This window comes from Hyalella azteca, unplaced genomic scaffold, assembly GCF_000764305.2.
Source record: "Hyalella azteca isolate HAZT.00-mixed unplaced genomic scaffold, Hazt_2.0.2 contig15126, whole genome shotgun sequence".
Lineage (NCBI taxonomy): Eukaryota > Metazoa > Arthropoda > Malacostraca > Amphipoda > Hyalellidae > Hyalella > Hyalella azteca.
Genome location: NW_025944987.1, coordinates 6,513 through 29,139, shown reverse-complemented (window position 1 = coordinate 29,139; position 22,627 = coordinate 6,513). Strand labels below are relative to the sequence as shown.

Below are 22,627 nucleotides of genomic sequence, written 5' to 3'. Positions count from 1 at the left end.
ACATATAATAAATTATTCATTTTTGAATGTATACTTAAATAAATACGAATTTATTAAATTGAGTCCACCACTTAGAATAACCCTGCACCTTCAATGAGTTGCAAAAAAATATAGGAATACGTAAATAATTTGATTTGGCAAGCGATTCAGAAAATAGCTATTAAAAAAAAGATGAACAGCAAATTCTTCTCATATATCTTAGCCAGCAGTTGAATAAACTCACATAAAATGAACTGAACCTTCACAATTCAACGAAAAATTTGTATTTGTTGTCATCTCTGAACGGGATAATTTTCGGAATAAATTAGAGGGGGAAGTCTTTAGAATGAAAAAAAAATTCTGTCTTCGATATACACCTGACTGGGAACATAAACCATCCAACATCATCATGTTTATGCCGGCAGGATTGTCAAGAAGTTGGTCGGCGCTGCCGAAGTATGAGCTCCTGAAGACTCTCCTTCAGCCGCTGGGTGTGCTGCAGTTCGTTCGACAGCTTATTGATCTGCAAGCGTATACAAAGATTAAGGGAAACGTTCGGCCAAAAATCGAAAATTTTGGCTTTTCCGGCTTTTACTGTCATTTTAAAGGTCCAGAAATTGCGCATCTAAGAGCCCAAAGCCATGTTTGTGCGTTCGTTTGTTCGTCTACGACAGCCGTCGAAGCACAAGTAAAACCTTCAATGATCACAAATTTCAGTTTTTGGCTCTCCTGAAAAGTTAAAATTTTAATCTTAAAAATCTATCTCCTTCTATGATTTTTAAACTACAGCATCGAGAGAAATACCACTCGATTCGTAAAAAAGATCTAAAGAATGGTTAAGCTTTTTTGCAATTTCCTTATAGTTCAGATTATATTTTGCAAAAAGGGGAGGGGGCGGGGAATTGAAAAACGGACGAAACACCCCCCCCCCCAACCCACAAAAATAAAAATTTCGAAGAAAACTACGACGAATCGCTAGATATGGTTTTTACGCATTGAATGATATGTATCTCGATGTTGTAGTTTGAAAATCCTAGGAGGAGATAGATTTCTACAGTGCCCCCTATTTTGGTCGTTTTCATTCATTTTTTTAAAAATTTACATGAACAAAAAAGTCTTAGATTTCTGTTTTACAAACGCGTACCCAGTTTCAAAGTGATCCCTCCGTAAATAAAAACAAAAAAAAAACATTTTTTTTACCGAGACGTACCCCTTACAATCACGTCTCGATTCTTCGGGGCGAAATTTTTGCACAGAGCAATGAAATAAAAATTGGATTCATACCAAACAAAAAAAATGGAGTCATATTCAGACTAGAGTAGATACTTCTAGCCTGAATTTGAATCTCTTGATATAATTCTAAATTTCCTAGTTTTGAATCAATACGTGATATAAAAATTGTCGTTTGAAGAGTAGAGAATTCAAAACGTCACTCTAAAGCAAAAAGTTCTTGTTATAAAGCTATGGTTTGCTGACCTTCTCCGTGTTACTCCATTCGTACTTCTTAGCAACAGAAAGCTGCCTGGCGAGTTTAGCAAGTCGCTTCTCCAGCCGCGCTGCCTGTTGCTCTACGTCCACCCCCTGCAAGCAAGCAAATAGTCACTTCCTTTTACTGCCGCAAACTTCTTCACAATGGCGAACAATGCACGATTGCAGAGAAACAAACTCAGGGCGATGTCATGGGAAATGAGGTCAAAAAATTTCACACTGCTTCATCCTGGCATAAGTGGATGCGACGCAGGGCTTAACTCATCGTCCCCGCAGGCATTCGCAGCTCAATTATGAACAAACGCATGTAGCTTGCTTGTTTGAAGCACGATAAACACAGTTAATCTATACTTTCAGGAGCTTTGAAAGTTAAATTCACTCATATCGGCGAATACACTTGGCATTAAAATAACACATTGAACAAATTAGAACAAATTCATGAAATGACTTGTAAAACACACCTGCAACAAGGTCTTAGATTGCAACACGAGAAGTAGAGTTCGCAATGAGAGTGAAATGAAGTAGAGTTCGCAATGAGAATGAAATACTAAACAAGTCAATAGTGAATACAACTCAATAAGAAATGCTCGCATCGACGTCACTCACTGGAATGTTAAGATGCAAGACAGAATTTTCTCCAGCAGGCGTGACGAGTGAAGCTTGCACGCAACCTGCACATTATTATCAAATATACAGAATAAAATCATTGGCTTGAATATCATTTTGTTCACTCACAGGCCGCATCTGAAGTACCTATATAATTTCGTTTCCTGAGGTTAGAATTAAATCAAAGGTTTTGACATTGCATAGCGTCTAAAGTGTCGTCCTTAGCGAAAATCCAGAATTTTAACCAAACAATGATAGATTATAAATCGCTAGGTTAGCACCAAGATAATTTCGCCGAATCCTTACCTTCTGGATTTTTACCGTAGATTATCTCAATTGCGCTCAACTGTGCAAGGTGGCAAGCGACAGAAGAGAGCTCAGTGCCTCTCTGGGCGGCAGTGAGGTGAGGGCACTCGCTGTACAGGACGCCTTAGGCACAAAACGACGTAAAGCATATAACATTTCGGATGACTCATTCGTAAGAGTTATATCCAACAGAAATACGAAGTGAAATACGAAAAATACTGCGTTTATTCGCATCGTTTCATACAGTTTATACATCACTTTCCATTTCATGGGCAAAATATACTTCATTGAGCAAGCATGCGAGATAGATTAACATCTCGAGTTAACAATAATTAACATGAGTAAATATGTACCTGAAGCTCGTTTCTGCGCGGCGCCATGAGCGGCTTTGAGACTCCGCGCGGCCGCGACAACCTCTAGCCACGCGTCGACTTGTCGTGCGACTGAGATGTCTTCCCATTGATGCCACTGCACGTGAAAGCGACATCATCAGCCGATCTGTAGTTCTCCTACCGGCTGACCAGATTGAAAAAGTGATCTAACCACGCCAACGAACATAGTTGAAACGACACTAAGATGCATAATGACTCTAAGATCAGAAACAAAATATAACGAAGAGCACATATCCGCTTAATTTATGGACGATTTATATACTTCGACTTGTGTTTATCGAACACCTAGCATCAAGATTATGGACCTTCATCCATCAGCATTATAGAAATGGAATATTGTAATATGTAATATAGATGTATATGTAATATACATCCTATATGTAATATAGATGAATGGAATATTGACATATTTTATTCATCCATGGAATATTTTACCCACCATGGCGTGTTGAGGATAGGCTTCAGCAAAAATGCTCGGCTTCTTGGGGGAGCCGGCTACAGTAGGCATGCAGTGGTAGAGCTCCTCTGCCAGGTGCGGCATCACAGGAGCGATGCACAACAAGGCGGTGGTCATGCAGTGCGCCATAACAGACATGGACGTTACTGCATCGCCATATTGCATCTCTGGACCCTTCAAACTTTCAACAGCGCAATCAGGAACTTCCAAGCTTGAATGAACATCAATGCAAGGTTTAACAGCTTCCTGGAACACAATAAAATGTTCCGGTCATAAAAAGTAAATCAGGAAAATAAGCGAGTCGCAACCAGGAAAATAAAAAATCAGAGAAATTGGGCTTGCACTTGCTTCTTGATCAACAGCACTTATAGGCAAAAAATAGAACGTAAGTTTAATAATAGTCTAACAATTTCGAACCAGATGTTTGTCAGTCTGAGGCATGCCTCACACAGAAGAAGCAGAACCTGGAATCTCATTCGTCCCTTATATGCCTGTTACATTGCATTCTAAAGTGAGCAGGTGCAAACTAAGTCTTTCTCCCATCCACAGAAGTCAATATATACATATAATGACAAAAACCTCCAACGCGGCTAGCAGTGGCACTATTTCTTGCGGCTACCATAGCGTATAATCCTTCATCACTTGCAACTAGCCTAGCTACAACCTTCCATCACTTCACTAGATATTATTTCTAATTCATCCGCTTCTGTTTTGCCTGCATATGATAGAGCTGCACAACATATCTCAATGAGAATGTAGCCTGAGATTCACCACGTGAATACTAACAAGAAACACGTCGCAGAGGACGGACTTCCATAACGTCGTGAAGGCCGTGATGAGAAGGGCAGTGTTGCAGCTCCGTAAGGCGCCGTCTGCGGTGCTGACGAGGCTGCCTGTGTGGTGCAACAGCCAACGCTCCATCACACCCAAATCTTGTCTGAAAATACAGAGAGTGTCAAACGCAATTCATCAATGAAACATTAGTCCATTAGTCCATCAATGAAACACGAGTCCATTAGTAGTTGTTATTACAGTTATTATATCATTTATTATTAAATAAATAACAATTATTATTTCCACAGTTATTATGTTACACTGGCTGGATAGTCATGATTAGACATGCAAATAAAATTTCAGATGAAACGAAATTTTATTGTAAGAAACGAGTTTCTACAACTGTTCTCTCTTTTATTACGGACATGATTTGGAGATTTCTTCTATAATTTCAAGAAGTTACTTCGTTAGAACTTCGAAAATCATTAGGACAGTCATACTTTCATTCATTCAATTAAGAATCGAAGTCCGCAGGTATGTTCACATCATTTCATTCGTCTCTTATGTTTCTTAAATTCATATACCGCACCTAACTTATAAATTAAAAATGTAATGATAATGCGATAACAATGAAGAAAGATTATCTACAGTCAAAATTTATTCGACCAACGACGCCGAGCGGGCGCGTCAAAGAACAAATGACGATTAAGAAATAACGCGACAGTATTAAAACTCACGTTAGTTTGTGAAGAGGCAACAACTCGCGACACTTGATGCGATCGCACGACATCCTCAGGAACTTGACTGACTGCCACATTTTGTTGGGTAATTTGCTGAATGAATCCAACTCTTTGGGGCCGAACTGTACATGGTCACCTGGCACGATAACGAGGTCAGATTTACTCACAATATCTGGGCACGAGAAATATACTGAAAATTATACACACGTTACCGATTACACGGAAAAGGAAGGAAGAAGAATAATTTATCAACAGTAATTGTCGTACTGAAAAGCTAGATTTCAAACATATTTTACTTGATAAAATGATCTAAATACATGGATTACCATTCAGCAAACCACCTGGTTATCATCAAGCAACTACAAATTCACAAAATGACACTTGGAATTCGCTGTAGCCAACACTTACTGAAGAGGCTCGTTGACAAGAGGGCCATCCGCAGCACGTCAGGCCCAACGAAAGGTAAATCCAGGCCCGTGGTATTGGACGCAACATTCGTTGGATGGTCGGATTTTTTGTCCTCAGCCTGCTTGGGTGACGACTTGGCTGGACTAGATGGATCTTGAGAGCTAAGCTCAGTGGATGACTTGTTCTGAGAAGAGTGACTATAAAGAGGATCTGTATTGTGACTAGATTTACTGGCAGCTGCACGATATTCGCTGTCAATGAGAATCATTGGATCGATGACGTTGCCTCTACTTTTGCTCATCTTGACGCCTTTGGAATCACAGATGAGGCCATGGAGTTGCACCCTCTACAACACAGAAGCCTACGATAATAAATCCATCGTTTCGGAACACTAATTCACTGGAATTAAGAATTGACTCTGTTAATATTGTCCTCAACAATTTTAAGGACATTTTGGAGCTGAATTATTAAATGTAAGTAAGGCAAAAATGAAAGCTCAGTTCACAAGGAAGCGTCAAATTGAACATTTCGTTAATAATTAATAAACACAATTATATCATGGCAAAAAGTAGATAACATTTATTACGCTTGACTAAAGAATTTTTGGAAACATAGTAAATTACACTTGGTTCATTTCAGAAAAATATATACTCTAAACAGGCGAACAAATGAGGAATAAGTAGTTATTAAATTCCAACAATTACAATCATTCATGAGTACTGTATTGTAAGCACCTTGAAGGGCAGCTGCCCAGTGAGCTCCGTGCCTAGCATGACCATCCTGGCCACCCAGAAGAAGAGAATATCCTGCCCCGTCACCAGCACCGAAGTCGGGTAGTAGCGGGACAGCCGAGCACTGCAACGCACGATATCATCAATCCTTCAAGGATTCCCACAGCAGCGCAGGATATCTTCAATCCTTAAAGGATTACCACACCAGCGCAGGATATCATCAATCCTCCAAGGACTACCTTCTGCGCGAACAATCTTATTACAACTTCATGATAGCACGATTCTTCATATCACAAGAACAAACATACCTCACTGATAGGATGAGAATCAGAAATTTCATATTCCATACTAAATAAGAGGTGAACACGGCAAAGCGGGCAATTTATAGGAATGAAATCAAGAGAAATGACCCCGAAGGAAGTGGAAGAATGGAATCAAAGAGCTTGCCTCTGCCATGGCCATCCTAACGATGCGAAGGGAAACAGCGCTGAAGAGAACCACGTGTCCAGCACGTCCGGGTCCTGTTCTGCCCGTAGCAACTCGGCACTTCTTCCTGCACGCAAAAATACAATTAATAATCCGGCGTTAAGATGGTGAAAATAATTGTAAGCTATTTTAGCTTACATTTGACCAGCAGAACTCTGGCGCAAGGCAAAGCGAGAGACCTCACAGGTTGGGTCTTGGTCAGACTAGGTTACTTTCCATGGATGACAACTAAGAATAGGTAGATCTTAATGTAGCAGACTGATGAATGCTACCGATTGAAACCATAGTATAATGATATAACACCATTCATATGATGAAACGCAATACAAAATAAATTCAACATAAGTATTAATGGCTGATGATACACAACTAAAAATGACTTGGTCACTGAAATTCGAAGTATTTCCATAAAAGCTTTTACTACCTCTTAGCTCCATTATTTAGAAAAAATATTCCACCAACCAAGATTTTGTAAATAGCTGGCAAAAAAAAGAACGGTAAACAACGTCAGAAATTCATCTGACTAAAATTGGGAGCCCATTTCCAAAGAAATACCAATTTTCACTAAAATAAGAAAGTTGAGAAGCAAACCTAGCATCTCGGCGGCTTTATCGAGAGCTTGAGTCTCAGACTCGGCTGCCAGCCAGACTTCACCGTCGTCGTCAGCGAGCGGGCCTGCTCCCTTGAGCGGCTCAGTGTCGGCAGCGTGGCGGATGCGATACATGGGCACGCGATGCCCCCACCAGATCTGTCGCGAGATGCACCTGTGCACACATGAAAAGTCTCAGAAACGTCTTAGGCCTTGGCGGCTTTATCAAGGTAAAATTATATATGACATTCTCGTTCTCAAAGCAAGCAGTCTAAGAACAATACTACCATTTATAAGCTTTTGTTCTTCTTGTATAACGACAGGGTATTGCACCATTCTTCATAGAACCAGCATTAACACAACCTGTTCCCAATGGCAAAAAACTATAAACCTAACTGGTTATGTCATGTGGCAGATTTTCATTGATTAAACAGTAGTGAACATCCAACAGAATAAGTGTCCCAAAAACATTAATAAGCTGGAGTGCGCGATAAGTTCACCGCAAATTTCATTAGAGAATAATGTTTCTTCAGACAGTAGAAACCTCTCAACATATACTTCTAATCTATTCTGAAGATGGAGATACATTACGTTCACAAATTCATTGATGAATACATAAGATATTTTTTAACAGAGTGCATCTCACCAATCTTCATGTTGAGTTTGCTTCATCCAAGTGGTCCAGACGTTGCGCTGTGATGGTGGGTCGATCAGCAGGTCACCGTTCTCGACTGCACGGCAGCTGCGCTCTGCCATCTCCCGCACCCGCACAAACCTGGGCATGTTGAGAGCTACAACTTGCATTTCATTACAGCTGTCGGAATAACTTTCAAATTACCTGCATCCTAGCTCCTTTTCATACTTAGAACTTGTTTATTTGTCAGAATAATCTGCGTTCTTGCCGATAAGCCATTTTCGTCTGAACATACTCGACTCGTTCAGAAAGAACTGCCTATTAGTATTGAAATAGTTTGACTGATTCCCTTCGGAAATGATTATTCTTATGGAGATGAATAGCAATAAAAGTCCTCCAATCGAACATTGGGCTACCCATTTTTCATCAGAGCTCTATACAGTTGGTTCAGAGTGGTAAAGTAACACTGTAGAATACTAAAAAAACATGATCCTAATCCTAACCTAATAATCCCGTTAACAAAATTTCATTTTTAGCGCATTTTCTTATTCATGGGAATAATGGCGCTATTGTGCTCGTCATGACCGTCTGTCCGTGACTTCGCGTTTTCGTCGACGAGAAAATGCACTCTCTGTCACTCACTGCAGTGAGTACTGAGTTATATTTTTTGCGGATGGTCGAGAATACGATTTCATTGAAAGTCTCATTCCATATTTTTTTCACAATTGATATGTTTTTGGATGCAAAATGCGCTAAACTAATTTCCTATAGTGTCATTAACTTTTCAAAGCATGAGTTTGGCTCAACAATCGGGAACTTCACTGAACACAGCTCTTCCGCAACACCCAAATCTAGAACCTAAACGACTTGAATAATGTTACGAGTTTGTAAAACCGTCACCAATTACTAATGGCTTCTCAAGATAAACCCACCAATCATAGAAAAGAATTTGGCCGCTGCTAAAAAAAGTTTTGACAGCATTGCTTCAGATCATGGGCTACACTTAACGTACATTAATTGGCTGCTACATGTACTCAGTTTTGACAGCATTGCTTCAGATCATGGGCTACATTCAACTTACCACTGTTTTTGCACTAGAGTCTCGACAACGTCGCCAGTTCTGGAGCATCGAGGCACGGTTTGAGCGTGCGGCCGCACCGCTCTCAGCAGCCCACGCTCCTCCAGCAACGACAGCATGGCGCCACGAGCACTCAGCCGCGGTAAACCCTGACACAAAAATTATAATATTTAACCACGATTCATCTCAAGCATAATGGGACAAGCAGTTAGAAAACTTGACAGAAAATTAAAAAATGTTTCTACATTTTGACATGCGGTATCAGAGGCTGGGGATTTTATTCGTAAAAATAGATACGAATATCTTTTTGCATTATTTCTTTCATTTCCAACCTTCAAATAGATCTTTCATTTAATTGATGCCCAGGTAAGAAGTTACATGAAGTATCCGGATATGATCGTTTTCCGGACGACGTGTTCTATAAATCACACACTTCAGACAGCTAAGCAAATACAAGATTATGTGAAGAAATACTGTAGGTATAGAAGAACTTTTTTTCACTTGAGGCATTTTGGTCATCAGTCAAGAAATATTGACATGAATGTAAACAAGCAGAAAAATTCAACTCATTGGCAAAGCTTAACTTTTCAATACAAATATATATTACGGTCAAAAATATAACTTACAGATATTTTTCTATTATTATGAGAAATCCACATACAAACTTAGTACAAATAAACTTTAAAACATAAATTTTAGTGCTCGATGCAACAAACCCCTTTTAATTGATCAAAAGAGAAATGATGCAGAGCACAAAATCATTACCAACTTACTGTCTGTGTAAACCGTCACAACAGAATAACTACTATGTTGAATCCAAATTCTACTCTAATTCTACCTGCAATAGAGAATTTTGTTGTCAGTGTTCGCCTTCACTGACATAAATAAGTCCAGCTTACTTGTAGACTTGGGACGGACGAGTCGAGAGTGCCGTCACGAAGGATGTTGCTCATCACGGGGAGGTGATGACGCTGGCCAACGGCGTAGTCTACGGCGCTCAGACCTGGAGTCACTTTAACAGCACCTGCAAACATCATCAAATAATGAGCATCAACGCGTGCAACATTTGCGTACGTATATGTAATGACTACATCCTTAAAGGGGTCATGGTGCAACATAATTTGAACGGTCAGTGATAATCCTAGAATATAGGTGCAACAAAACATCAAAAGATCAAAATCAACCATATAAAACCAATAGCTGCAATAGCTACCAATAGCTAGAGCATCAAAATTAAACATAGCACATGTGACAGCTATAAGGACATAGACTACTCTCAGCAACACAACTGATTCAGTAAACATCATTGTTGAGATATGGCCTTACATATTTGGCATAACAACTGACCTACACAGAGCAGTGCCTATGGCAGGGTCGACTGCTAAGTCTGCTACCTGCACAGACCTGTGCCTATGGCAGGGTCGACTGCTAAGTCTGCTACCTGCACAGACCTGTGCCCATGGCAGGGTCGACTGCAAAGTCTGCTACCTGCACAGACCTGTGCCAATGGCAGGGTCGACTGCTAAGTCTGCTACTTTCACGGACCTGTGCCTATGGCAGGGTCGACTGCTGCATCTGCAATGATGGGAATGCTGCGGTCTGGGCGACAAGGGATTTGTGCTTTCTTGCCGATCAAATGTTTATATCTGTGCAGGAAATCATGGAGTTGCGTATTAATCACAAGTAGAATTTCACATACTACGTTCTTGAGAATATTCGTTGTTGATAACCTTGGATTTGGAAGTTCAACACAGTGCTAACAATACAGAGAAAAATGCAACAATTCTGTAATGACTTCATTTGAGAGGGTCATACATAGTTATTTAGTTTACAGATATGATATAGTATCACAGCACTCGTAATTTTAACAACTATTTTTTTCAATTAAAATAATGTGTATAGAACAAAAAATCAATACTTTAATTTTACATTAGGAAAATTAGCATTTTGCATTCCTATAGTACAAAACATCTATTTCATCAGAAATGATGAACGATTTGTGACATTTCATTTCCCAAAGGCATCATTCAGTTATCGGTTTACTATCAACATCATCTTTAAAGCATTCATATCTAGGCTAACCCATTAATGACGAGAATTATTTTCTGAATTTTTTTTCGGTTCCTTGTGAGAATATTATCATTTGTGATGGTAATAAGCAAAAAGTATGTTCATATTTTTATTTTTAGTATGTTCATATTTTATTGTATGTGAAAAATTATAGCTTGGTTCCATATGGAACCGCTCGGCATTAACTTAACGTTTCTTCAAACAACACTTTTTCCGATAGTAAATCAAGCAAGGTTGTTCATAATCGATAATACGTAATAGTATACGTATTCATAATGGACAATACTGATGATAAACCAATCATGGCAGAATACAATTCAATTTTTAGCATAGAATGCTTCCATCCATTCAAAATGAATAGGAAGGTTGCCCATTTTACGAATGTTTGTGGGTGCGTTGTCAACATTGTTTACGAAGCACTGCATTTGCAGTGCTTCTGATGTCTTACAATGACTATTCTCGATAGGCGAGCATAATTGCTAGTGGCTGCGTCATCTGAGTTATCTGAATCTCAGTATGTTTCCTTTGTTGCTGCTTCTGTAAAAGGTTCAGTAGCAAATATTTGATCTTCGTGTTATTCTTCTCTCGAAGTCTTAATTATTTCATGTGATGATCTGCCAAAAATACAACTAGAAAAAAGTGACTCGGATGAAAAATCGTATAGTGTTCTACGTACGTACCTAATTCCAAATATATCAACTTTCGGGATATATACTCCTATCAGCTCTAAAGATAATAGTTCACTAATAAATAACGGAAAAACTAGATCTAAGATCTAAATAAATAATTTCTAAATACAAACAAGTTTTTGAAATACAATGCATAACTGTATCACAAAGTAATCTACTGGGAAAATGATATGACCGGAATGCTTACACTACTGCCGAGCGGTTCCATTTGGAACCAGGCAAAATATTTCATGATCTAAATGACTTTTGAAACATTAAATCACGTAATACCATATACAGCATTAAAAATACTATCTTTGTCGATAAAATTCTGCATCTAACTTATAAATAATATATTTTTAGAACGAACTACTTACGTTTCTCTGCAATGATGTCAAGCCCTTCTGTCTGACACCCGGTACTTACAATCTTTTAATGTTAACTGAACAGGGAGTAGTCGGCGCAGCAGAACCAAACGTTGCCAGAACACGTCCAAGATGTGTATCAAACCTACGCATCCACTAGTATATTGATTTCACCATACAATTTTATTATGAAACCATTTTTTTCCGCTGGTTCCAAATGGAACCGCTCGGCATTAATGGGCTAAACTGCATCTTAATTCATAAGAATTGTTGCGCCAAAGTACATTATATTGCTCCACAGCCCAGGCTCGTATACCTGTGATCTTGTGGATGGACCATGATGGCGGTGTCAGCAGGGATAGTCTCAGGGCGCGTGGTGCTGACGACGATGTGTTCTCCTGATGAGGGCGTGGAGCCATCAGGGAACACCAGAGGGTAGGCGACGTCGAACATCTGGCCAAACATGACAGGCTCATCGTGCCCTGGGATCACAGTTTCTGTTGGCCCAGTCACTTTCCAGTGGTCAACCTGATTGAAGGTTAAATGATTCAAAATAAGGAGAAATCTGAAAATGATTAACTACTAAATTTATTGTGAAAATTACTTTTACAGAGGAGATTGATGTTCCATGAAATTGGATGAGAAAAGTTTTGTAATAATCTTATAACCAAAACAATCGACATTTGATCATAATCATGTTGGAGAAACTGTATTTAAACTATAAAGGCAGAATAAGTTAATTATAAATAATAAATAAATTGGGGACGAATAAATGCTTCTTCACATACAAATTTTACATGTAAAGACATGAAACAAAGTTCAAAAAGTCAATTCACTTGCCTCAATATCAGAAATAACTGACTGGAGTGCAGGGCAGTAATTCACAGGCCGGGGTTTGCGATAGATAAGGCCTCGGTCATGAAGCATGATGAAGGCTTGCACCACTGAGTGACTCATGTCCTGTGAAACACTTCCATATTAGTTCATCAGTACTACTAAAAATCTCGAGAACGATTCATAACATGAAATATAAAATCATTCATAGGAATCAGCAGATAACAATAAACAAAATTATTGAAGCTATTATTGTCCCACTAGATTATCACACAAAAAAATATAACTCAGTACTCACTGCAGTGAGTGACAGAGAGCGCATTTTCTCGTCCGTCCATGACGTAAAGTCAAGGACGGACGTCACGGACAGACATGACGAGCACAATATCGCCTTTTTTCCATAAATGAGAAAATGTGTTAAAAAGAGTCAACATCAATATACCGTACGTCATCAAAATCAGTAGTATGCTATCATGGGTGCTATTTGAAAATGGCTTGGAAACAAATGGCATGGGTGCTATTTGAAATAGCATTTTGTTAGAATTTTTAAATTTTATTTGATGTTTTAACTGTTTTTGAGGATTTTACTCAATAATAATATATAAACTTCAATAGCACAGCACAGATTTTAATAATCCATGTACGAGTAAAACAAATTAGTGTTGAATTTTTCCTTTTTGCAATGAAGCTGAGATATCCATTTCAACCTAAAACATAAGATACTTCAATGAATTGATGAAGAATTCACCTTGCTCATGGTGAAAACGGAACAGTCCCAGTCCAGAGCAACACCCAACTTCTGCAGCTGATCATAAATGCAACTCTCTTTGCTGTCCTTCCATTCCCATGCTGCTCTCAGGAATCTGAGGATTAGCAGTAAAACACCAAGTTATGAAAATAGATCAGTCCTCACTGAAGTGACAGAAAGCGCATTTCTCTGTCACATGAAGTCACGGACGGACATCAGCGGAGTCACACACAGACAAACATGAGATGCGCAATAGCGTTTTTTTTCATAAATGAGAAAATGCGCTAATAATGTAATCAATTCAAACTTGAGAGTAACAATATGCAGCTTTATTTTTTGATTTATATTAATTACAATGGAAATACCTGACATTAATCTTTCATGCCACTATTTGCACAACTATCTGCCATAAAATACATAACAAGCTTTGCTATCATTTACAGATGAACATTTTATCACCGTTAAATAAAATAAGAAGACAGTTTAGATATTTAGATTTTTTAAGGAAGAAAAAAAGGAGTCCATAATTACAAGCTTTCTAAAAAGTAGTTTTATTGCTTTATTTCTCTGCAAGAGCTTCAAAATAGTGTGAAATTAATTAATATTTAATCAATTCTACTTAATTTCTGCAGATTACTATCAAAACCAAGGGAAATGACATTTGATTAAGTACCTACGTATATAGAAGTAATAAACTTTAAAATACTACTGATTAAAAATGTTCAACAAACCAAAACTAACTCTTCCTGTCCAAGCTGATGTCTGTTCTTGCCTGTAGTCTGCATTAGATGCTTCTCAAGAACAACTTGAGTGGCAATACCAGCATGGTCACACCCAGGCACCCAAAGTACATCTCTGCCAAGCATGCCCTGCCTGATTAAATGTTCTTAATAATTTATGTAGGTAATGAAATCATATGATCGAGCAAATATTAAGCACATTCTCTTCTACAGAGCACAGTAAAGCCTTCCTTAACAACAGACAAAGACACAAGATCAATACAAGTTGAAAATGAACCAGGTAAATAGATGAAATGCTCGTTAATAATGATATCGATTTAAGATAAAAAGGAAATTATTATCTATACTCTATAGCATCAAGCCTCTATTTCTTGACAATACGTGAGTTTGTAATTTATACATATGAAATATTGCATGCAATTTAAAATATTCGTACATATCAAATTATGCCTTAGTTTTGTAACCAACAACAAAGAATTAAATGGAATTTAGTATGTGAATGCTCATTGCATGAAACCAATGCAAAAATATAATGAGAGCACAACAAAAGGGCTATTTTTAACCACATCAAGAAAACTAGATGATAAAATCATTATAATTATTAATCTTATACAAAATATATTACAGACAATGTTATAGTATAAACTCATTTGAAGAAATATTTATAAATTTGAGGAAACAGTCAAAGTAATAGTCAAATGTTCCATAATAATAACTGATAATTTTCAGCCTACCATCTCACTAGAGTGTCTTGAAGTGAAACAGTAAGAGCATGGCCAAGGTGAAGTGAGCCAGTGATGTTTGGAGGAGGGAGCATCACCACAAAAGGTTGCTTGTATTTGGCAGGTAAGCCTAATTGGTTCTTGAGAGAGACTTCATTTGGACACAACTTTCCTCTGAAGAAATACTTGTTAGCTTTCCATACAGGATACCATTTTTGATGAAGAGAGGCAGTAGGGCAGGTGCCAACCATGGGAGGCATTTCTGCACAAAAATAAATTATGTATAATGTATGACTTAATAATTCAATTAAGTGTACATGCAATGGTTTATAGAAGATTTTTGCCTCCATGCCTCTCAAAAAAAAAAAAAAAATTCTGAGTCTAACAAGATATTAGATATAGTACTAATAGGAGATTAGTAGTGGTAAAGAGACTTTTGAATTGACATTTCTTCTGAAAAAGATAAATTCCTACCTATATCAGCCTTATCAAGCAGCCAGGCAAAGCAACCTGTACTATTAATTAGTCTTGTAGGTAATTGACATAAATTTGTTCAAATTAAAATTGTTCCCCTTGAGCTTGTCTGGGCATATTCACCCCTTTGCCAACACCATTCAGTCGTCAGAGGCATTCACCTCAAATTTATGGTCTTCTATCGTTCTATGACTAACTTATATGCATAGTGGCAAACAAGACATTTTTTTGTTGACCTTCTCAATAGAGTGATTTGAGTCCTGTAAGAATGATTATACCAGCAACAACAAGCAGCCAAGCCAAGGCTGCCAAGCATGAAGCATTCCCAACCAGGGTTGGCAATTTTTTTGATTTTTTTAAAAAAATCAAAAAAATCAAAAATCAATGATTTTTTTGATTTTTTCATGATTTTTTTGATTTATTTGATTTTTTTTATTTTTTCAACTTTTTTGTCTTTTTGAAGTGTTATTTTTTATGTTGCAATTAGCCTACTAACAATAACAGTATATGGATCATAATGGATGGCTAAAAAAGGCACTTATTGCCTTCAATAATGGCCAACAGGCCAAGGTAGTGTTTACCACTTAGGGATTTTTGGGTAAACAATTATTGGTAAGTCTATTCATTAGCTTTATAAAGTTTGTATGGAGCAAGGTAATGAGCTAAATATTGACCATTTAACTGGCTTCAATATACAAAAACACTTCAGGAATGCAGATCTTCTAGACATTGAAGAGTCACATAACAGATAGGTAGCTGATAGCACAGTGCACAGCACTATCAATAGATCTACTAGTTTTATGTCCTATAAATCTACCAGACTCTCCCCTCTATACACACCTACTAGTAGTGACTGAGTGACTGACTGCACTGTTAGCAGGATGGGGCTACAGCTCACACAGCCCGAATGTCACTCAATGTTTTGAAACGCATGTTCCCAGACTCTGAGGGGTGATTTACAGTGGCCTGCGAGGTCAACTGATTTGAGCATTTGCACTTTCTTTTGGGACATCTAAAAGAAAGGGGTTCAGAAGTCCCCCTCACACCCTACCACAGCTAAGGGAACAGATTATTGCAGCAGAGGTTATGGCCATACCTCGCCATATGTGTGAACGTGCTATAGGAAACTTCTGAGAACGACTCCAACAGTGTGATGCAGCTAACAAACCCCATCTTCCTGATATTGTTTTCAAAACATAAGTATTTTAAATGGTATGTTATGCTAATCTTTAGGAGAATAAACTTTTTTCTTTATGTACCTCCATTACTCTTTTATTTTGCCTCAAGACTGTTCAATCAGTTCTGCCCCACCCTGTATAAGCTAGCGAACACATTTAAATTGTATATTGTAATCAGTATATAACAACTAGTCAAATTGTTAAAGACTACTTATAGCCTTATAAGAATTAGCTAAGCTGCTAGCTATGTACAATGTATTGCACACTTGATGCCTCTGTACCAAAAACATTTAATTTATTGGAACCTAATACACACTAAAGGCAACAAGTTTATATACCAATTTGTCATTCATAGTACATTTATACTAAACCATGAATAACAATACCTCAATATAAATTAAAGACTGCCACTCAATATATTTAAATATATGAAAAAATCAAAAAAATCAAAAAAATCAAAAAAATAAAAAAAATCATGATTTTTTTATAAAAAAATCAAGTGATTTAATCACATGATTTAATCATTTTGATTTAATCATTGCCAACCCTGTTCCCAACTGGAAAATTGGGCAGAAGAAACAATTAGCAATTGGCAGGGTTGGGAACTTGGGTGAATGCGTGTACGTTAGGTATGCCCATTGCCCAGGGGGGCCACAGCAGCCCACTATGCTGGAGCTGGACTTGGGACATTGTGAGGCCAGCTCAGAGCTCACACCCAGCTGGCCCAGCTATAACATCATGCATCATGGACATGGTGAGGTCATGCTTACTTGCTTAGTTAGTTCATATTTCTTTCCTTTCCTTATGTAAGAATGCTAGAGTGGCTAGAGGGCATAGTAAGTAGTAACAGTCTATGAAGACAAAGACAGGAAGTCAACTGTCAAGTGCTCAATAAAGCCATAGCATCGAATTTCCACAGCCACAAAATAAGTTTACTAAAGCCTATAGATGTGCATGGGCATGGCCATGCCCCATAGGATTATGGTTAATTCCCCGGCTAAATAGGGCCCATACTGCTTCTGGGCTCTCGGGCACCCCCTTTGCCCTTTGGCTCCATAGTAAATTTCTAGTGCCTCCCCCCAGGGCCCCAGCCGGCAGCCACCCCCACAGACCAGTGTGGAATTCTAGAGGGATATTAAATTAACCAGTACACATAGCATATTGGAAAGCAGGACCTGAAAGCTTGGAAAGTCTAGGAACTTTCCACTTCCAGTCAATTTTATTATATACATTTACATATCCTATCACTTTTCAACTGTGATTGGTTTATGGGATTGTGATTTTAGCCCCTTCCAGCTTTCCAGCTGTGATTGGTTAATGGAATTGTAATGTTATCTGCTTTCTAGCTGTGATTGGTTGCTGGGGATGCTTTCAAGCTGTGATTGGTTGTGCCCATAAGCCCTGCCCCCAAATATGGTATATGTACTACAGTACTGGTTAACTAAATACTTAACTGAAACTTGATCATTACAAAGAAAAAGCCTGTAAAAATTTCAAAAAGTCCACTGAATAAAAGAAAAATAGATAATATCTATCAAACAAGAGACATTCAAACAATTTTGTAACAAATCTGAGGTACTACAGTACTACCTATACAATTGAAACAGTTTGTCCACTTTTGATCCTCCTTTTCATTTATAGTCAGTTTACTCAGTTACCTGGCAGAGCACTGTATCTAAGGAAAGCATTTCACCTTTGGTGGAAAGCTTTTTTATAAGTGAACCTCCATTTCTAGAATTCCACCCTGCCACAGACACATATAAAAACATACACCTCTTTCTTGAAATTCAGTACGCTGCAATTTTGGATAATGCAATAGGACGTATCGGGTAAATTTATGGCCGTACTTGTGGCTGGTCTCACCTCTCACGACCAATCAATTCAATTATCAAGTAATATCTCCCAAACTAATGAACGCAGCTCAATGAAATTTGGAACATGTATTTTTCAGAATCAGAACCTAACGGTGATGTTTAGCTTGAGGAAATTTTTTAAATTTCACCTTTATTTGTGAGTTATATAGTGAATATACTTATATTTTTTTATTTTTTAATAATAGGATTTGAAGGCTTCGAGTGCTTATGCACTGCCCAGCCTGATCTCTGTCATTAGTTGAAGATAAAAGGAAGAGACTTAAGCCAAGCCCCGGCAGCCGGCCCCCAAGCTAGAGAGCTCTGGGCAACTTGGCAAGAATGGCTGCAGCAGGCAGCCTGCAGCTCAGCAGCTGTGCAGCATGCACCAAAGGTCAGAAGATCTTTTACATGCAGCAGAGGTGTGAACCTTCAAAAAGTAAGTTTGACATGCCAATTTCCTACAACATGCAAGCCCAGTCAAAGTATACTTATATTGCAACACAGGCCAAAATTCACAGTGATCAAAGAATTTTTTCCAAACTACTGAACAGACTTGAACAAAAGTTTGAATATACATTCCTAACTACCAAACGGCTATTTTATAGCTTTTAAAATTTGTTCAATTTTAACTTTGTTTTTACCTTCAATTTCAAATTTTTTATATAGGCCTATATAAATAGGTACCTAAGTAACCTATCCTCCCAAGTCCCAACGATAATGTTTAGCGCTTTAGCTCCTGACAATTTGTCTATTTTGCTTCCGTTCGCGAGTTATACAGATATACTTATAAGTTATAGGAGAAACGACCGGCTTTTCGGGAGCGCAGCCGTGCACCACCAATTTTGTGCACCAATAACAATATGAATAAGCCATGAATCGAACGTCTTGGATTTCTCCGGACCTACACCAATCAGGCGAATAAGCCGTGCACCACTCGGTTTTGTCCTCTACCGGGCATAGTTAAATTACGTAATTTTACGTTCACCGCATCTGAGGTTAGGATTCAGATAGCATAGGCTAGTTCTGTTCCAAAATTTATCGTCCTTCGACAAGGGACCATTCGACCGAGGCCCGAAGGCTGGTTCGACTCACGGCCTAGATACGGACTGCTTGAAGTGTTTAAGGCTATGTTCCGGAAGGCAGGAATCATGATGGTCTATTACATCCAGGGCAGTGGTGGTCTTCGGCAGGCGACCCCGGCTTTTCTACCGGTCGATTTAACCAAGAGCCGTTTACGTATAGCCGGATAACTCGCAAACGAAGGCAAAATCGAAAAAATTGTAACGAGCTGAACATCACCGTTGCTGAGGTTAGGTTTTTAAATACTAAGTTTCGTTCAAATCTGTTCATAGTTTGGAAGAAATTTTTTGGTTACTGCGAATTTAAGCGCGTATTGATGTTTAAATCATGAATGAAAGTGAAATTTAAAAAAAATCGCAAACGAAGGCACAATAGAAAAAAAATTTTCGAGCTAGTCAAACATTACCATTCGGTAGTTTGGACTGTAAATTCAAAATTTCGTTCGGATCCGTTTAGTATTTTGGAACAAATCCCTTGATCACTGTGAATTTTGGCCCGTATTGCCATATAACTATGGCGAAAACAAAGGAAGGTAAAATTAAAAAAATTCACGAGCTAAACACTACCGTTTGGTCCTAATGAATACGTGTACCAAGTTTCGTCAAGTCAAGTTCATTAGTTTGAGCGATATTTCTTGATCATTGAATTAGAAAATTGGCCGTGAGGCTGCAAGTCCAGCCGGTAATTTGTCCGACACGTAAACCAAGGAGAGGTTAAAAAAACAGATCTGAGTGAAAAAATCATCGCTGGGATACAGTATGCACTGGACTACAGTATGCATCACCGTTGGCGGGCGTTGGGTGGTTGCTGGTTAGAAATGCATATTCAAAGTTTCGTTCAAACCGCGGTTGAGTGGGTAGTTTACGTAGAAGAAATGTCTTGGTCACTGTAAATTTCGGCCTATTTCGCCGTATAACTCTCAAATGAAGGTCATATTGAAAAAAATTCCACGAGCTAAACATCACCGTTATGTTTTTTAAATGTATTCACGTACCAAGTTTTATCAAACTGCGTTCATATTGTCACGAGCTAAACATCACCACAAGGATCTACCTAATGAATACCTAACCGATTCGACACTTCAACGAACTCGCCTCAGTCGCCTGCAAACTGGCCTGCGTACTGGAACGCAAAACCTAACTTGACATTAAACTCACCCAGCCATAAATTCATCTATAATACTATACTGAACGGATTTCATTCAGACAGGCGGTTCGCAGGTGAGTTCGCTGAAGTGTCGATTTGGTTGAATACGTATACCAAGTATCATCAAGCTGCATACATTAATTTGAGAGATATTTATTTGTCATTAAATTTGGTGAGCGACCGCGAGTCTGGTCGTAAAATTGCCCTACACGAGTAATTTTTTAATCTATACAATTTATAAATTCCAAGTTGTACAGGGTGAATTAATTTTTCTGTTTCGGCATCCACTGATGAAATGAAAGTCTTAAGCTGACAACGACGGCGAAAAAAAGTACCTAACGACCTTCGGGAATCCCTTGCAGTTAGTTTGTGGCTAGGTATATAGAGGAGGATCGCGAGTCACAGCGGTCGTGTGGGTCCCGCTTCAACTTCACCTGCTAACAACTTTGACCAGAAATAAGCAGCGTTTGATCATATCTTGATTCAGATGACTAGTGCTGTAGATGTTTTGTAGTTGATAAATGTCTTCAATAATATTTTAATTTCCGTAGGAAGGTGTCTATTATCATTTGTATATATAAGGGTGGTTAATATCATATGTAATATTATAAATTGATGTCTAACCGTCAGACGGCGTCAGTCACCGTCAATGACGCTTGACGCATACCTAAATCAGCTGGACGTAAGTCTGAACTCTGAAGTGAACAAATGGCCAGAGACCCAGAGTGGGCTGATTAAAAAATAGTAATTACGTAATTTACGTTATGTCGGTATGACATTAAAAAAATTAAGTATCCAAATTCTAGAATTTCGACGTTGCTGATAATTATGAGTTATGACACCACAAAATGCACAAATGTCTCGTACGTCGTAGTGCCATAGTGACAAACCAGAGATTTTTTAGAATCAGTTCATTTTTAATTTCCTCATTTACTCAAGATTTTAACAGATTTCTTATGTATGATAATTCTGGTATCCATAGTGACAAACCAGAGATTTTTTAGAATCAGTTCATTTTTAATTTCCTCATTTACTCAAGATTTAAACCAATTTCTTATGTATGATAATGCTGGTATCCATGATACTTTGCTTGTCTACTTATAGGACTCAAAAATGAACTTGAGGGAGACTGGTGCAATTCTATAGGTTATTCAAAAGAACCTGGTCTTATGTCATTTTGAACCGATCAACACTTCTTTACGGACCGATCATAAAACACACCTTCACCAGCAAAAGCTTTCACACTTCTGAAGAAAGGTGAGCTGCTCAGCTGACAGTACACTGGCCGTGGGTGGGCCTTATTTGAATTTGAACACATGCATCGATTTGAAATCCTATACGCATAGTATACAAGTCATAGAGCCTAAATTTTTAATATCTATATAAAAAATGTACGTTTCTGCATGGATTATAATGCTGTTAACATTAACAAACTTTGAATTATCTCTTATGCAAGAAATACTTGCTTAAACAATTTTATTTTCAATATAAGCGACTGGATTCAAAAATCGGTTCGCAAGAACCAAGCATAGCCTCCATTGCCCTCCAACAACAGTGATTTAAAATTTTCAATTGACATTAATTTCTAAATTAAAATGTATTTAGCCAGTATTTCTTGCATCAGAGATACTTTCAAGTATTTCAATGGTAACAGCATCAAAATCCACGCAGAAAGCGTAAACTTTTAATAGGTTTTACACTGAAATTTATGCTCCTAGTCCAAAGAACTGAGAACGATTTCAAATCAAAAATGACTAAATTGAATCCATCGTGCTTTCTGGCACCTCCTCTCACAGCTGATTGCAGTTGCAGTGCATTTTTTTTAGCTTAAGTTGCTAATACGTATTTAATGTAGTCTTCCATAGTTCCGTTGGTACAAAACTTACAAAACAACGTTGAATTATTGATTGCTAATTTATTGCATTAGGTAAATGTTTATGATTCAAATTAATCATAGAAGTTGTATGTATCTCCATAATTATTAATATTAGCGATAGAAGGTTCAAATGCAGGCTACAGTGATACAGATGCCAGCGCTAGCAGCGGCTATCACATGGACTACTTTATTATTTAGTATCTTT

At 38.1% G+C, this 22,627-nt stretch overlaps 1 protein-coding gene across 7 annotated transcripts; it reads right to left on the bottom strand.

Annotated features, from left to right (window-relative positions):
• Positions 1-378: 378 nt before the first annotated feature.
• Positions 379-22,458, bottom strand: LOC108679615 (valine--tRNA ligase, mitochondrial). Of its 7 annotated transcripts, XM_047884308.1 has the most exons (23): positions 21,768-21,870; positions 14,828-15,077; positions 14,095-14,226; positions 13,354-13,468; positions 12,612-12,731; positions 12,088-12,299; positions 10,240-10,314; positions 10,029-10,051; positions 9,568-9,695; positions 8,672-8,817; positions 7,603-7,731; positions 6,959-7,131; positions 6,329-6,434; positions 5,885-6,005; positions 5,151-5,496; positions 4,740-4,878; positions 4,015-4,165; positions 3,211-3,474; positions 2,733-2,847; positions 2,380-2,502; positions 2,074-2,138; positions 1,456-1,560; positions 379-502 (listed from the first exon to the last, which is right to left on the bottom strand). In XM_047884308.1, the coding sequence occupies exons 1-23, from the start codon at positions 21,862-21,864 to the stop codon at positions 410-412; spliced, it is 3,228 nt and encodes a 1,075-aa protein (XP_047740264.1). In that variant the 5' UTR covers positions 21,865-21,870; the 3' UTR covers positions 379-409. The 7 variants fall into 7 exon arrangements, with proteins under 7 accessions (XP_047740264.1, XP_047740266.1, XP_018023759.2 ...); XM_047884310.1 differs by lacking the exons at positions 10,029-10,051; positions 21,768-21,870 and adding an exon at positions 22,433-22,458 and having other exon boundaries at positions 9,568-9,692; positions 10,214-10,314; XM_018168270.2 differs by lacking the exon at positions 10,029-10,051 and having other exon boundaries at positions 9,568-9,692; positions 10,214-10,314.
• Between the last annotated feature and the right edge of the window lie 169 nt (positions 22,459-22,627).

What these genes read in the sequence shown, in the direction of transcription:
- LOC108679615 (XM_018168270.2), bottom strand. Translation starts at nt 21,864, where the DNA reads ATGTGTTCAAATTCAAATAAGGCCCACCCACGGCCAGTGTACTGTCAG. An exon ending in CGTCCGTCCCAAGTCTACAA is followed by an intron (nt 8,818 to 9,567) that starts GTAAGCTGGACT and finishes TTTTTGTGTCAG; the next exon opens with GGTTTACCGCGGCTGAGTGC. An exon ending in ACTCTAGTGCAAAAACAGTG is followed by an intron (nt 7,732 to 8,671) that starts GTAAGTTGAATG and finishes CAACATGCCCAG; the next exon opens with GTTTGTGCGGGTGCGGGAGA.